Source organism: Bombina bombina, chromosome 10 (genome assembly GCF_027579735.1).
Source record: "Bombina bombina isolate aBomBom1 chromosome 10, aBomBom1.pri, whole genome shotgun sequence".
Classification (NCBI taxonomy): domain Eukaryota; kingdom Metazoa; phylum Chordata; class Amphibia; order Anura; family Bombinatoridae; genus Bombina; species Bombina bombina.
Genome location: NC_069508.1, coordinates 4402986 through 4420611, shown reverse-complemented (window position 1 = coordinate 4420611; position 17626 = coordinate 4402986). Strand labels below are relative to the sequence as shown.

The 17626-nt window shown below is 44.1% G+C and overlaps 1 protein-coding gene across 1 annotated transcript in view; it reads right to left on the bottom strand.

Moving 5' to 3' along the window:
* The window catches only part of LOC128641155 (putative ferric-chelate reductase 1), a 153173-nt gene that overhangs the window by 93088 nt on the left and 42459 nt on the right, over positions 1-17626 (bottom strand). Inside the window, exons 6-8 of the mRNA XM_053693722.1 lie at positions 9724-9825; positions 8464-8611; positions 8200-8313 (exon numbers count right to left, since the gene is read on the bottom strand). Of these exons, the coding sequence (XP_053549697.1) occupies positions 8200-8313; positions 8464-8611; positions 9724-9825 (364 nt within the window). The remainder of the gene's footprint in view (positions 1-8199; positions 8314-8463; positions 8612-9723; positions 9826-17626) is intronic.

Here is a 17626-nt window from a genome sequence, read left to right as displayed (position 1 = left end):
CAGTGATTCTAGCTGGTGTTAGGGGAACCTGGGATAATGGGAAGTGTTAGCGCCCAGTGATTCTAGCTGGTGTTAACGGAACCTGGGATAATGGGAAGTGTTAGCGCTCAGTGATTCTAGCTGGTGTTATAGGAACCTGGGATAATGGGAAGTGTTAGCGCCCAGTGATTCTAGCTGGTGTTAACGGAACCTGGGATAATGGGAAGTGTTAGCGCTCAGTGATTCTAGCTGGTGTTAGAGGAACCTGGGATAATGGGAAGTGTTAGTGCTCAGTGATTCTAGCTGGTGTTATAGGAACCTGGGATAATGGGAAGTGTTAGCGCTCAGTGATTCTAGCTGGTGTTAGGGGAACCTGGGATAATGGGAAGTGTTAGCGCTCAGTGATTCTAGCTGGTGTTATAGGAACCTGGGATAATGGGAAGTGTTAGCGCTCAGTATCTCTAGCTTGTGTTAGGGGAACCTGGGATAATGGGAAGTGTTAGCGCTCAGTGATTCTAGCTGGTGTTAGAGGAACCTGGGATAATGGGAAGTGTTAGCGCTCAGTGATTCTAGCTGGTGTTATAGGAACCTGGGATAATGGGAAGTGTTAGCGCCCAGTCATTCTAGCTGGTGTTATAGGAACCTGGGATAATGGGAAGTGTTAGCGCTCAGTGATTCTAGCTGGTGTTAGGGGAACCTGGGATAATGGGAAGTGTTAGCGCTCAGTGATTCTAGCTGGTGTTATAGGAACCTGGGATAATGGGAAGTGTTAGCGCTCAGTGATTCTAGCTGGTGTTAGGGGAACCTGGGATAATGGGAAGTGTTAGCGCTTAGTGATTCTAGCTGGTGTTAACGGAACCTGGGATAATGGGAAGTGTTAGCGCTCAGTGATTCTAGCTGGTGTTAGGGGAACCTGGGATAATGGGAAGTGTTAGCGCTCAGTGACTCTAGCTGGTGTTAGGGGAACCTGGGATAATGGGAAGTGTTAGCGCTCAGTGATTCTAGCTGGTGTTAGGGGAACCTGGGATAATGGGAAGTGTTAATGCCCAGTGATTCTAGCTGGTGTTAGGGGAACCTGAGATAATGGGAAGTGTTAGCGCTCAGTGATTCTAGCTGGTGTTAGGGGAACCTGGGATAATGGGAAGTGTTAGCGCTCAGTGATTCTAGCTGGTGTTAGGGGAACCTGGGATAATGGGAAGTGTTAGCGCTCAGTGATTCTAGCTGGTGTTAGGGGAACCTGGGATAATGGGAAGTGTTAGCGCTCAGTGATTCTTGCTGGTGTTAGGGGAACCTGGGATAATGGGAAGTGTTAGCGCTCAGTGATTCTAGCTGGTGTTATAGGAACCTGGGATAATGGGAAGTGTTAGCGCTCAGTGATTCTAGTTGGTGTTAGGGGAACCTGGGATAATGGGAAGTGTTAGCGCTCAGTGATTCTAGCTGGTGTTATAGGAACCTGGGATAATGGGAAGTGTTAGCGCTCAGTGATTCTAGCTGGTGTTAGGGGAACCTGGGATAATGGGAAGTGTTAGCGCTTAGTGATTCTAGCTGGTGTTAACGGAACCTGGGATAATGGGAAGTGTTAGCGCTCAGTGATTCTAGCTGGTGTTAGGGGAACCTGGGATAATGGGAAGTGTTAGCGCTCAGTGACTCTAGCTGGTGTTAGGGGAACCTGGGATAATGGGAAGTGTTAGCGCTCAGTGATTCTAGCTGGTGTTAGGGGAACCTGGGATAATGGGAAGTGTTAATGCCCAGTGATTCTAGCTGGTGTTAGGGGAACCTGAGATAATGGGAAGTGTTAGCGCTCAGTGATTCTAGCTGGTGTTAGGGGAACCTGGGATAATGGGAAGTGTTAGCGCTCAGTGATTCTAGCTGGTGTTAGGGGAACCTGGGATAATGGGAAGTGTTAGCGCTCAGTGATTCTAGCTGGTGTTAGGGGAACCTGGGATAATGGGAAGTGTTAGCGCTCAGTGATTCTAGCTGGTGTTAGGGGAACCTGGGATAATGGGAAGTGTTAGCGCTCAGTGATTCTAGCTGGTGTTATAGGAACCTGGGATAATGGGAAGTGTTAGCGCTCAGTGATTCTAGCTGGTGTTATAGGAACCTGGGATAATGGGAAGTGTTAGCGCTCAGTGATTCTAGCTGGTGTTAGGGGAACCTGGGATAATGGGAAGTGTTAGCGCTCAGTGATTCTAGCTGGTGTTATAGGAACCTGGGATAATGGGAAGTGTTAGCGCTCAGTGATTCTAGCTGGTGTTAACGGAACCTGGGATAATGGGAATTGTTAGCGCCCAGTGATTCTAGCTGGTGTTAGGGGAACCTGGGATAATGGGAAGTGTTAGCGCCCAGTGATTCTAGCTGGTGTTATAGGAACCTGGGATAATGGGAAGTGTTAGCGCTCAGTGATTCTAGCTGGTGTTAGGGGAACCTGGGATAATGGGAAATGTTAGCGCTCAGTGATTCTGGCTGGTGTTAGGGGAACCTGGGATAATGGGAAGTGTTAGCGCTCAGTGATTCTAGCTGGTGTTAGGGGAACCTGGGATAATGGGAAGTGTTAGCGCTCAGTATCTCTAGCTTGTGTTAGGGGAACCTGGGATAATGGGAAGTGTTAGCGCTTAGTGATTCTAGCTGGTGTTAACGGAACCTGGGATAATGGGAAGTGTTAGCGCTCAGTGATTCTAGCTGGTGTTAGGGGAACCTGGGATAATGGGAAGTGTTAGCGCCCAGTGATTCTAGCTGGTGTTATAGGAACCTGGGATAATGGGAAGTGTTAGCGCCCAGTGATTCTAGCTGGTGTTATAGGAACCTGGGATAATGGGAAGTGTTAGCGCTCAGTATCTCTAGCTTGTGTTAGGGGAACCTGGGATAATGGGAAGTGTTAGCGCTTAGTGATTCTAGCTGGGGTTAACGGAACCTGGGATAATGGGAAGTGTTAGCGCTCAGTGATTCTAGCTGGTGTTAGGGGAACCTGGGATAATGGGAAGTGTTAGCGCCCAGTGATTCTAGCTGGTGTTATAGGAACCTGGGATAATGGGAAGTGTTAGCGCCCAGTGATTCTAGCTGGTGTTATAGGAACCTGGGATAATGGGAAGTGTTAGCGCTCAGTGATTCTAGCTGGTGTTAGGGGAACCTGGGATAATGGGAAGTGTTAGCGCTCAGTGATTCTAGCTGGTGTTAGGGGAACCTGGGATAATGGGAAGTGTTAGCGCTCAGTGATTCTAGCTGGTGTTAGGGGAACCTGGGATAATGGGAAGTGTTAGCGCCCAGTAATTCTAGCTGGTGTTATAGGAACCTGGGATAATGGGAAGTGTTAGCGCTCAGTGATTCTAGCTGGTGTTAGAGGAACCTGGGATAATGGGAAGTGTTAGCGCTCAGTGATTCTAGCTGGTGTTAGGGGAACCTGGGATAATGGGAATTGTTAGCGCCCAGTGATTCTAGCTGGTGTTAGGGGAACCTGGGATAATGGGAAGTGTTAGCGCCCAGTGATTCTAGCTGGTGTTAGGGGAACCTGGGATAATGGGAATTGTTAGCGCCCAGTGATTCTAGCTGGTGTTAGGGGAACCTGGGATAATGGGAAGTGTTAGCGCTCAGTGATTCTAGCTGGTGTTAGGGGAACCTGGGATAATGGGAAGTGTTAGCGCTCAGTGATTCTAGCTGGTGTTATAGGAACCTGGGATAATGGGAAGTGTTAGCGCTCAGTGATTCTAGCTGGTGTTAACGGAACCTGGGATAATGGGAAGTTTTAGCGCTCAGTGATTCTAGCTGGTGTTAGGGGAACCTGGGATAATGGGAAGTGTTAGCGCTCAGTATCTCTAGCTTGTGTTAGGGGAACCTGGGATAATGGGAAGTGTTAGCGCTTAGTGATTCTAGCTGGTGTTAACGGAACCTGGGATAATGGGAAGTGTTAGCGCTCAGTGATTCTAGCTGGTGTTAGGGGAACCTGGGATAATGGGAATTGTTAGCGCCCAGTGATTCTAGCTGGTGTTAGGGGAACCTAGGATAATGGGAAGTGTTAGCGCTCAGTGATTCTAGCTGGTGTTAGGGGAACCTAGGATAATGGGAAGTGTTAGCGCCCAGTAATTCTAGCTGGTGTTAGGGGAACCTGGGATAAAGGGAAGTGTTAGCGCTCAGTGATTCTAGCTGGTGTTAGAGGAACCTGGGATAATGGGAAGTGTTAGGGCTCAGTGATTCTAGCTGGTGTTATAGGAACCTGGGATAATGGGAAGTGTTAGCGCTTAGTGATTCTAGCTGGTGTTAGGGGAACCTGGGATAATGGGAAGTGTTAGCGCCCAGTGATTCTAGCTGGTGTTAGGGGAACCTGGGATAATGGGAAATGTTAGCGCTCAGTGATTCTGGCTGGTGTTAGGGGAACCTGGGATAATGGGAAGTGTTAGCGCTCAGTGATTCTAGCTGGTGTTAGGGGAACCTGGGATGATGGGAAGTGTTAGCGCTCAATGATTCTAGCTGGTGTTAGGGGAACCTGGGATAATGGGAAGTGTTAGCGCTCAGTGATTCTAGCTGGTGTTAGGGGAACCTGGGATAATGGGAAGTGTTAGCGCTCAGTGATTCTAGCTGGTGTTAGGGGAACCTGGGATAATGGGAAGTGTTTGCGCCCAGTGATTCTAGCTGGTGTTAGTGGAACCTGGGATAATGGGAAGTGTTAGCGCTCAGTGATTCTAGCTGGTGTTAGGGGAACCTGGGATAATGGGAAGTGTTAGCGCTCAGTGATTCTAGCTGGTGTTAGGGGAACCTGGGATAATGGGAAGTGTTTGCGCCCAGTGATTCTAGCTGGTGTTAGTGGAACCTGGGATAATGGGAAGTGTTAGCGCTCAGTGATTCTAGCTGGTGTTAGGGGAACCTGGGATAATGGGAAGTGTTAGCGCTTAGTGATTCTAGCTGGTGTTATAGGAACCTGGGATAATGGAAAGTATTAGCGCTCAGTGATTCTAGCTGGTGTTATAGGAACCTGGGATAATGGGAAGTGTTAGCGCTCAGTATCTCTAGCTTGTGTTAGGGGAACCTGGGATAATGGGAAGTGTTAGCGCTTAGTGATTCTAGCTGGGGTTAACGGAACCTGGGATAATGGGAAGTGTTAGCGCTCAGTGATTCTAGCTGGTGTTAGGGGAACCTGGGATAATGTGAAGTGTTAGCGCCCAGTGATTCTAGCTGGTGTTATAGGAACCTGGGATAATGGGAAGTGTTAGCGCCCAGTGATTCTAGCTGGTGTTATAGGAACCTGGGATAATGGGAAGTGTTAGCGCTCAGTGATTCTAGCTGGTGTTAGGGGAACCTGGGATAATGGGAAGTGTTAGCGCTCAGTGATTCTAGCTGGTGTTAGGGGAACCTGGGATAATGGGAAGTGTTAGCGCTCAGTGATTCTAGCTGGTGTTAGGGGAACCTGGGATAATGGGAAGTGTTAGCGCCCAGTAATTCTAGCTGGTGTTATAGGAACCTGGGATAATGGGAAGTGTTAGCGCTCAGTGATTCTAGCTGGTGTTAGGGGAACCTGGGATAATGGGAAGTGTTAGCTCCCAGTGATTCTAGCTGGTGTTAGGGGAACCTGGGATAATGGGAAGTGTTAGCGCCCAGTGATTCTAGCTGGTGTTATAGGAACCTGGGATAATGGGAAGTGTTAGCGCCCAGTGATTCTAGCTGGTGTTATAGGAACCTGGGATAATGGGAAGTGTTAGCGCTCAGTGATTCTAGCTGGTGTTAGGGGAACCTGGGATAATGGGAAGTGTTAGCGCTCAGTGATTCTAGCTGGTGTTAGGGGAACCTGGGATAATGGGAAGTGTTAGCGCTCAGTGATTCTAGCTGGTGTTAGGGGAACCTGGGATAATGGGAAGTGTTAGCGCCCAGTAATTCTAGCTGGTGTTATAGGAACCTGGGATAATGGGAAGTGTTAGCGCCCAGTGATTCTAGCTGGTGTTATAGGAACCTGGGATAATGGGAAGTGTTAGCGCTCAGTGATTCTAGCTGGTGTTAGGGGAACCTGGGATAATGGGAAGTGTTAGCGCCCAGTGATTCTAGCTGGTGTTATAGGAACCTGGGATAATGGGAAGTGTTAGCGCCCAGTGATTCTAGCTGGTGTTATAGGAACCTGGGATAATGGGAAGTGTTAGCGCTCAGTGATTCTAGCTGGTGTTAGGGGAACCTGGGATAATGGGAAGTGTTAGCGCTCAGTGATTCTAGCTGGTGTTAGGGGAACCTGGGATAATGGGAAGTGTTAGCGCTCAGTGATTCTAGCTGGTGTTAGGGGAACCTGGGATAATGGGAAGTGTTAGCGCCCAGTAATTCTAGCTGGTGTTATAGGAACCTGGGATAATGGGAAGTGTTAGCGCTCAGTGATTCTAGCTGGTGTTAGAGGAACCTGGGATAATGGGAAGTGTTAGCGCTCAGTGATTCTAGCTGGTGTTAGGGGAACCTGGGATAATGGGAATTGTTAGCGCCCAGTGATTCTAGCTGGTGTTAGGGGAACCTGGGATAATGGGAAGTGTTAGCGCCCAGTGATTCTAGCTGGTGTTAGGGGAACCTGGGATAATGGGAATTGTTAGTGCCCAGTGATTCTAGCTGGTGTTAGGGGAACCTGGGATAATGGGAAGTGTTAGCGCTCAGTGATTCTAGCTGGTGTTAGGGGAACCTGGGATAATGGGAAGTGTTAGCGCTCAGTGATTCTAGCTGGTGTTATAGGAACCTGGGATACTGGGAAGTGTTAGCGCTCAGTGATTCTAGCTGGTGTTAACGGAACCTGGGATAATGGGAAGTGTTAGCGCTCAGTGATTCTAGCTGGTGTTAGGGGAACCTGGGATAATGGGAAGTGTTAGCGCTCAGTATCTCTAGCTTGTGTTAGGGGAACCTGGGATAATGGGAAGTGTTAGCGCTTAGTGATTCTAGCTGGTGTTAACGGAACCTGGGATAATGGGAAGTGTTAGCGCTCAGTGATTCTAGCTGGTGTTAGGGGAACCTGGGATAATGGGAATTGTTAGCGCCCAGTGATTCTAGCTGGTGTTAGGGGAACCTGGGATAATGGGAAGTGTTAGCGCTCAGTGATTCTAGCTGGTGTTAGGGGAACCTAGGATAATGGGAAGTGTTAGCGCCCAGTAATTCTAGCTGGTGTTAGGGGAACCTGGGATAAAGGGAAGTGTTAGCGCTCAGTGATTCTAGCTGGTGTTAGAGGAACCTGGGATAATGGGAAGTGTTAGGGCTCAGTGATTCTAGCTGGTGTTATAGGAACCTGGGATAATGGGAAGTGTTAGCGCTCAGTGATTCTAGCTGGTGTTAGGGGAACCTGGGATAATGGGAAGTGTTAGCGCTTAGTGATTCTAGCTGGTGTTATAGGAACCTGGGATAATGGGAAGTGTTAGCGCTCAGTGATTCTAGCTGGTGTTAGGGGAACCTGGGATAATGGGAAGTGTTAGCGCCCAGTGATTCTAGCTGGTGTTAGGGGAACCTGGGATAATGGGAAATGTTAGCGCTCAGTGATTCTGGCTGGTGTTAGGGGAACCTGGGATAATGGGAAGTGTTAGCGCTCAGTGATTCTAGCTGGTGTTAGGGGAACCTGGGATGATGGGAAGTGTTAGCGCTCAGTGATTCTAGCTGGTGTTAGGGGAACCTGGGATAATGGGAAGTGTTAGCGCTCAGTGATTCTAGCTGGTGTTAGGGGAACCTGGGATAATGGGAAGTGTTAGCGCTCAGTGATTCTAGCTGGTGTTAGGGGAACCTGGGATAATGGGAAGTGTTTGCGCCCAGTGATTCTAGCTGGTGTTAGTGGAACCTGGGATAATGGGAAGTGTTAGCGCTCAGTGATTCTAGCTGGTGTTATAGGAACCTGGGATAATGGAAAGTACTAGCGCTCAGTGATTCTAGCTGGTGTTAGTGGAACCTGGGATAATGGGAAGTGTTAGCGCTCAGTGATTCTAGCTGGTGTTAGGGGAACCTGGGATAATGGGAAGTGTTAGCGCTCAGTGATTTTAGCTGGTGTTATAGGAACCTGGGATAATGGGAAGTGTTAGCGCTCAGTGATTCTAGCTGGTGTTAGGGGAACCTGGAGTGATGGGGCTGAGGGTTTCATATTGATGATGGGGACGTTTTGGCAGTAAACGTTTAAGGCTGGAGTTATTGCACCTTGGATATTGTGATATGTTACAAATTTCAGCACTGCTGGGAGCTCTGCAAATTGATCCTGCAGAATTGTTTGGGGTGTCTGTAAGTATCTGCACTTACCATGAACAAGTATGACAGGACTGGTCCCAGTCTGGGCACTGGATGATGCAAAACTTGACAGATCAACCTTGTTTTCAGTTATTAGGGGTATCTGTGTGTGCTCAAGAATCTGACCTTAAATAAAGAGAGCATTTTATAAATATATTTTGTGATTTATCAGAAGTACACACGGATTTGTGAAGAGGGTAGATGTTCTCTTCAGGACACTAACATTTACAGCAAAAGCTAGTTACACACAATACAAACATTGTTACACACACTAACCATTTGCCTGGGACGGGCCATTGGCTAGGAATATATAGTAGCTGGAGGCGGTGCTAGCTCTCGCCTGAGTGGAGATGCTGCTCTGTGTGATGAACAAACATTTCAACACCCCATCCACATAAGAGGCCTCAGCTGACTCCACTGAGCTCTGAAGAGGAAAACAACAGTAAAAGGGTTATATAGACTTGTGCACAAAGGTATCTGTACATTGCTGCTGGGGATAATGGCTCTACATCAGGGTCTGTTTTATGGTAGGGGTTATAGGGGCACAGGGTGTGCGAGTTATAGGGGCACAGGGTGTGCGAGTTATAGGGGCACAGTGTGTGCGAGTTATAGGGGCACAGGGTGTGTGAGTTATAGAGGCATAGGGTGTGCGAGTTATAGAGGCATAGGGTGTGCGAGTTATAGAGGCATAGGGTGTGCGAGTTATAGAGGCATAGGGTGTGCGAGTTATAGGGGCACAGGGTGTGCGAGTTCTAGGGGCACAGGGTGTGCGAGTTCTAGGGGACAGGGTGTGGGTTCTAGGGCACAGGGTGTGGGTTCTAGGGGACATGGTGGGCGTTATAGGGCATGTGGTGTAAGTTATAGTGCACATGGTGTGGGTGAAGTGGGGGTTAAATGGCACATGGTGGAGGTTAAATGGTACAAGGTATGGGGTGAGGTGAGATGGGGGTTAAATGGTACATGATATGGGGGTGAGGTGGCGGTTAAATGGCACATGGTGGGGGTTAAATGGTACAGGGTATGGGGTGAGGTGGGGGTTAAAAATGGTACATGGTATGGGAGTGAGGTGGGGTTAAATGGCACATGGTATGGGTTACATGGTACATAGTATAGGGGTGAGGTTTCGGTAAAATGGCACATGGTGGGGGTTACATGGTACAGGGTATGGGAGTGAGGTGGGGTAAAATGACACATGGTGGGGGTTACATGGTACAGGGTATGGGAGTGAGGTGGGGTAAAATGACACATGGAGTTGTAATAAGCAATATTTAAATAAAACGGAAAGGATGCACTGAAGCAATGAGTTGGCACAGGGAGCGATATAAACTGTGCTGTAGGGGTGAGATATTAATTGATGCAGAGGAGTGTTATATATTTATGAAGAATTTTTATTTCTGGACAAAATTTCTGATAATGGTTTGCAGGTTGTTTTGATATTTATCTGTGTATAAGGGATAATTACATTTACAAACATTGAGTAGAGAAAAAAAGATAATAAGATGTGTCTATAATATGTAAATATTATGTTATCCTCACCGTGTTCCTGAGTGTGGGACTCACACGTCCTGTGGAGAACGCTTGCTGAACTGTGATAATACCTGATGAGTTCCTGGTACAGATGTAAATATCATCATTTCCCTGCAAAGCAGAGATTCAGAGACAGACTAAGTCAGACACAAATAAGGTCAGAGACAGATGTAACAGAGATACAGAGAGAGTCAGACACAGAGAGGGTCAGACACACAAGGTCAGAGACAGAGTGTCACAGAGATACAGAGAGGGTCAGACTCACATAAGGTCAGAGACAGAGTATCACAGAGATACAGAGAGGGTCAGACTCACATAAAGTCAGAGACAGAGTATCACAGAGATACAGAGAGGGTCCGAGACAGACTGTCTCTGACCCTCTCTGTGACAGTCTGTCTTGGACCCTCTCTGTATCTCTGTGACACTCTGTCTCTGACCATATCTGTGTCTGACCCTCTCTGTATCTCTGTGACAGAGTGTCACACAAATACAGAGAGGGTCAGACACACAAGGTCAGAGACAGAGTGACACAGAGATACAGTGAGGGTCAGACACAGTTACGGTCAGAGACAGAGTGTCACTGAAATACAGAGAGGGTCAGACTCACATAAGGTCAGAGACAGAGTGTCACAGAGATACAGAGAGAGTCAGATACAGTGTCACATAGATACAGAGAGGGTCAGGGACAGATACGGTCATGGACAGACTGTCACAGAGATTTACAGAGGGTCAGACACAGATACGGTCAGAGACAGACTGTCAGAGAGGTACAGAGAGGGCCAGACACAGATACGGTCAGAGACAGAGTGTCACAGAGATACAGAGAGGGTCAGACACAGATACGGTCAGAGACAGAGTGTCACAGAGATACAGAGAGGGTCAGATACAGATACGATCAGAGACAGACTGTCACAGAGATACAGAGGGGTCAGACACAGATACGGTCAGAGACAGAGTGTCAAAGAGATACAGAGAGGGTCAGACACAGATACGGTCAGAGACAGAGTGTCACAGAGATACAGAGAGGGTCAGACACAGATTCGGTCAGAGACAGAGTGTCACAGAGATACAGAGAGGGTCAGACACAGATACAGTCAGAGACAGAGTGGCACAAAGATACAGAGAGAGAGTCAGATACAGATACGGTAAGACACAGATACGGTCAGAGACAGAGTTTCACAGAGATACAGAGAGGGTCAGAAACAGATACGGTCAGAGACAGACTGTCACAGAGATACAGAGAGAGAGTCAGATACAGATACGGTAAGACACAGATACGGTCAGAGACAGAATTACACAGGGATACAGAGAGGGTCAGACACAGATATGGTCAGAGACAGAGTGTCACAGAGATACATAGAGGGTAAGACACAGAGAGGGTCAGAGACATAGTTTCACAGAGATATAGAGAGGGTCAGACACAGATAATGTCAGAGAAGGAGTGTCACAGAGATACAGAGAGGGTCAGAGACAGACTGTTACAGAGATAGAGAGAGTCAGAAACAGATACGGTCAGGGACAGAGTGTCACAGAGATACAGAGAGGGTCATACACAGATAAGGTCTGAGACAGACTGTCAGAGATACAGATGGTCAGACACAGATAAGGTCAGAGACAGAGTGTGACAGAGATAAAGAAAGGGCCAGAGACATACTGTCACAGAGATACTGAGAGGGTCAGAGACAGACTGTCACAGAGATACAGAGAGGGTCAGACACAGATAAGGTCAGAGACAGACTGTCAAAGAGATTCACAGAGGGTCAGACACAGATACGGTCAGAGACAGACTGTCACAGAGGTACAGAGAGGGCCAGACACAGATACGGTCAGAGACAGACTGTCACAGAGATACAGAGAGGGTCAGACACAGATACGGTCAGAGACAGAGTGTCACAGAGATACAGAGAGGGTCAGACACAGATACGGTCAGAGACAGAGTGTCACAGAGATGCAGAGAGGGTCAGACACAGATACGGTCAGAGACCGAGGGTCACAGAGATACAGAGAGGGTCAGAGACAGACTGTCACAGAGATACAGAGAGGGTCAGACACAGATACGGTCAGAGACAGACTGTCACAGAGATAAAAGAGGGTCAGATACAGATACGGTCAGAGACAGAGTGTGACAGAGATACAGAAAGGGCCAGAGACATACTGTCACAGATATACAGAGAGGGTCAGACACAGATAAGGTCAGAGAAAGACTGTCATAGATACAGATGGTCAGACACAGATACGGTCAGAGACAGAGTGTGACAGAGATACAGAGAGGGTCAGACACAGATACGGTCAGAGACAGAGTGTGACAGAGATACAGAGAGGGTCAGACACAGATACGGTCAGAGACAGAGTGTGACAGAGATACAGAGAGGGTCAGACACAGATACGGTCAGAGACAGAGTGTGACAGAGATACAGAGAGGGCCAGAGACATACTGTCAGAGATACAGAGAGGGTCAGACAAAGATACGGTCAGAGACAGACTGTCAGAGATACAGAGGGTCAGACACAGATACGGTCAGAGACAGAGTGTGACAGAGATACAGAGAGGGCCAGAGACATACTGTCACAGAGATACTGAGAGGGTCAGACAAAGATACAGTCAGAGACAGACTGTCAGAGATACAGAGGGTCAGACACAGATACGGTCAGCGACAGAGTGTCACAGAGATACAGAGAGGGTCAGACACAGATACAGTCAGAGACAGACTGTCACAGAGATACAGAGAGGGATTACTATGAACACAGATGGGATAACCGCGAATGGTATAACAAACCAGATAATCAACATAATTATAGACATAATTATGATAATTATGACCAATCTGCTCGTTACACATACAGAAACAAAAACACATATCACACTAACCACACAAGAAATTTCAATAATTATGACTCCAACTCAGATTGGAGAATACAGACTAGAAACAGGTATCAACCATTAGAACAAAATCTTAGGTCCCCTGCACCTCAAAATTCAGAGCAACAAAAAGTTTTTTTAGAACAGGCCCCTTTGGGGGAAGGAACTTCAAAAACCAATACACACTACAGCCTTCCAAAAAGAATCATAAGAAACAAAAGAGAATTAGAGGTAGAAGAAAGGGAAGAAAACTTAGACAAAATTCCAAAAAGACAGAAATAAAACATACTGGAATATTCAATATAAGTCAACACCAACTAAACCCTCTCCAAGAATCAATTCTAAATAAAGGTCTGTCTTTTGCACCCTCGTGCAAACTAAACAAATTTGAAACCCTCATAAACATAAATCAATACATACGCAAACTAACTTTAAAAAGATATTTTATTAAAAACCCACTGGAAAACAAAACCTTAAAAGACAACGAACAAAAATTTAAACACACAAATCTAAAAGCCCCCTCAACATTCTATCCTACAAACGAAAAAAGTGAAGACATTAAACTTTTCGAAAAAATGGTCAAACAGGACATAGATAAACTAGACCAAAATAAATATATTAAATGGAACATGTCCCAAAGGGAACTAAAAATAATAAAAGATTTGAAAAATAATAAAGACATCACTATCAAACAAGCTGACAAGGGCGGAGGAATTGTCCTAATGGACACATCCTTCTATCTAGAGGAATCATACAAACTTTTAAATGATCGAACAACATATAAAAAATTGAGAACAAATCCCTTAAAAAATCAAGCAAAAGAATTACAAGACATTCTCACAAAAGCATTATACTCAGGAATACTCACAAAAAATGAATTTGATTTTCTAAATATTACAAACCCTATTGTCCCCACTTTTTATATACTTCCCAAAATCCATAAAAACTTAACAAAACCACCAGGACGACCCATCATATCCGGTATAGGATCCCTCACATCAAATCTCTCTCAATATGTTGATTTCTTCTTACAGACTTATGTATCCCAATTACCCTCTTACCTAAAAGATTCCACCCAATTACTCAACATTCTAAATGATATTTCTTGGGAAGAAAACTACCTCCTAGTAACATGCGACGTTAACTCTCTATACACTAACATAGATCATCAAAAAGGACTTAAAGCAATTAAATTCTTTCTAGACAAGGACACAAATTTAAATAAAGAACAAAATAAATTTATAATCACTTGTATCCATTTCATACTATATAACAACTCCTTTTTATTTAATGAAGAGATTTTTCTACAACATAAAGGGACAGCTATGGGCACAAGGTTCGCCCCCAGTTATGCTAATTTATTCATGGGCTATTTTGAACATAAATACATAAACTCTAGCCCATGGGGGGCGAACCTTGTGCTATATTATCGCTACATAGATGACCTGTTCATAATTTGGAAAGGCGAACCAGAACTACTAGAATTATTCCTAGAAGATCTAAATAACAACACACTAGGTCTCAACTTCACTCACGAATTCAGCACAAATTCTATCAACTATCTAGACATAGAAATAGAAATTAAAAACAAACTAATCACAACTAAAACCTATTTTAAAAAAACTGATGCCAATAACTACATACACAATAAAAGCTGCCATCTAAATAAATGGAAAACAAATATTCCCAAAAATCAATTCACTCGTATTAGGAAAAACTGTTCAGACATAAACCAATACTCTACTCAATCAGAAATTTTAAAACAAAGATTCATTGAAAAAAGATATAATATCCAATCACTAGATAGAACACAACTAGAGGTAAAAGAAATGGATAGAAACTCAATACTTGCACCCAAACAAAAGCCAGAAATTAACCCAAAAATAAATGATCCATTGTTTATACCGTTCATAACACAGTACAATTCACAACATTTTGAAATAAAAAAGATCCTAAACAAACACTGGCATTATATAAAACAAGACCAAGTATTAGGACATAAACTAAAAAACCACCCAGACATCATTTTTAAGAAAGCAAAAAATCTTAAAAACATAATATCACCAAGTGAATTCAAGAAAAAGGTTTCCCATAACCACAACACAATTGATCTTAATAATGAAAAAGTTGAAGGTTATTTCCCTTGCATATCCTGCAAATCTTGCAAACATAGTAGCAAGATAAAAACCATAGAATCTACTAATAATAATCAATACATCAATATCAAAGAAATTATACGCTGTTCTGATAGGAATGTTATATACTGCATACAATGTTTATGTGGTTTACAATACTTTGGTCAAACTAGCCGTATGCTCAGAGACTGCATAAGAGAGCACCTTCATCATATAGAACATAAATCAACCAACACTAACTTATACAAACATTTTACTGAACATCACAATGGCAACACCCAAGACATGAAATTTTGGGGAGTTAAAAAAGTTTTCCTCAATCCTAGAGGTGGTAATTTAGAAAACCTCCTACTTAGAAAAGAAGCGGAGTACATCTACTCCTTTAAAACTCTACACCCACATGGGTTAAATATGGAGTTCGATCTGAATTTTATAATCTGAATTTTATAATCTAAATTATCAAATTTAAGTGTCTATTTATATACTGCGATAATTAGTTAACTAGTATACTTTAAAATATATTACATTTGAAAAAATATTGTCATAATATTATATTAAAATGGACTTCAACAAAAGTTCCATAAAGAACAAAAATACCTGAGACTCCAAACTACAAGCATCTAAAACAGAGCTAAGATTAGCACTATATCTCAACCTTTTTTCCCAAGTGATCACATTACCTGATTACATATATCCCATTGTTTTGTTTTATCAAACAACAATTTAGTAAGAGGGCACACTCACAAATTTCACCAGATAAAGCATTAGATCACATTCCAAATATTTCAAACTGTTTAACACTTATCACTAACAACTTGTCTATCTTGTAATACACGCTAATAAATGTGGAAAAAATGCTCTAAAAAATTGGAGCTAGGATTGGTCACAAATTGACCAATCACTACTCACCTACACCTTTAAAAATGACCGCGAACACTCTCAGAGGCATCTTGATAAAGGCACCCGCCGAAACGCGTAGATTTGCCCTCCTGAGTGTGCACCCTCTTTTGATGCTATATGCCCACACTGTGGGATGTTGAACTTATAAGCGGATTCACCATAACTAACGTTTGAACGCTGACAAACGCAAAAAAGAAGCAATTCACTACAAAGAACCTCTACGGACAGATAAAATTGTCCCGGTCCTCAGAACCTCAAAGTAAATTTACCTGTATCTGAAACTGATATCAGGATCCAAGATAATATCATCCAGAAATACCACAAGCCTCTTAGAGACTCCAGCAAACCCTGAACATCAAATTCACCATACTAATAGGGTAAACAGTCTCAGAGACCAACGATCACGATTTTAACCAAAGACCTAAATACCAACAAACACTACAAGCCTCCTAGAGACTCCTGCAAACCCTATACATCAAATCTACCAAAAACAGGGTAAAAAGTCTCGGAGACCAACGAGTCCTTCCTTTTATCAAATATCAAACACCACATCTACAAGTGAAATTGGCAAAGAAACCTTAAGCACATCGATTTCTCCAGATATATCCAATATAGAAACACCAATTGTCTCTCCTCTTAAAAGACTTGCAAAAATTTGAAACAACGTTACAATTTTTCTTTTCATAAGTTGCAATTTTTGACCCTTTAAGATAAAGAGCGTCTTAAACATAAGACTGTCATCTATTTACTTTTGTCTCCTCAACGGCCTATCCTGGACATATATTAAGGCCATTTTTAAAGTTTTCTATCCAAGACAAAAACGTGAGTAAAAGTAAAACATTCATATAAAAAACTTTCTAAACAAAAAACGAATTCAATCAAATTAATTGATCAGACTATATGAACAAATTGAAAACAAATCAAAAAGACTGTTCATAATTCTCCAATGTTGTCCTTATATCAATTGTATATTGTTTTTAATGTTTTAAAGTATTAGAGCTCTATACTTACAATTCTAACTTGTTTTAAGTGTTTTAAATAAATACTATCTATATATAAGCTTTATTACTTTTATTTTCATTTCTACTGTGATAATACACATAGTGAAAAACACTCTGACACAACTTTCTTAACCCACACCATAAGCTCCCCTCACCTTGGTTAATTCACGTTTCATTTATTAGACAGTCGTTTGAAGGAACAACTGTCAATTATTGTAGGGTACAGAGCGAGGTTACAAAAACTATTTCTTTAGATAAAAATTATTTATCTCTAAATATACACACACTAGGTGCACTCACTCTATACTTGTTCCTCCAAAATCAGACACAGATATGGTCAGAGACAGACTGTCACAGAGATACATAGAGGGTCAGACACAGATACGGTCAGAGACAGAGTCGGTTAGACATAGATACAGTCAGAGACAGAGTGTCACAGAGATACAGAGAGGGTCAGACACAGATACGGTCAGAGACAGAGTGGGTTAGACATAGATACAGTCAGAGACAGAGTGTCACAGAGATACATAGAGGGTCAGACACAGATACGGTCAGAGACAGAGTGGGTTAGACATAGATACAGTCAGAGACAGAGTGTCACAGAGATACAGAGAGGGTCAGACACAGATATGGTCAGAGACAGACTGTCACAGAGATACAGAGAGGGTCAGACACAGATACGGTCAGAGACAGAGTGTCACAGAGATGCAGAGAGGGTCAGACACAGATACGGTCAGAGACCGAGGGTCACAGAGATACAGAGAGGGTCAGACACAGATACGGTCAGAGACAGAGTGTCACAGAGATACAGAGAGGGTCAGAGACAGACTGTCACAGAGATACAGAGAGGGTCAGACACAGATACGGTCAGAGACAGACTGTCACAGAGATAAAAAGAGGGTCAGATACAGATACGGTCAGAGACAGAGTGTCACAGAGATACAGAGAGGGCCAGACACAGATAAGGTCAGAGACAGAGTGTGACAGAGATACAGAAAGGGCCAGAGACATACTGTC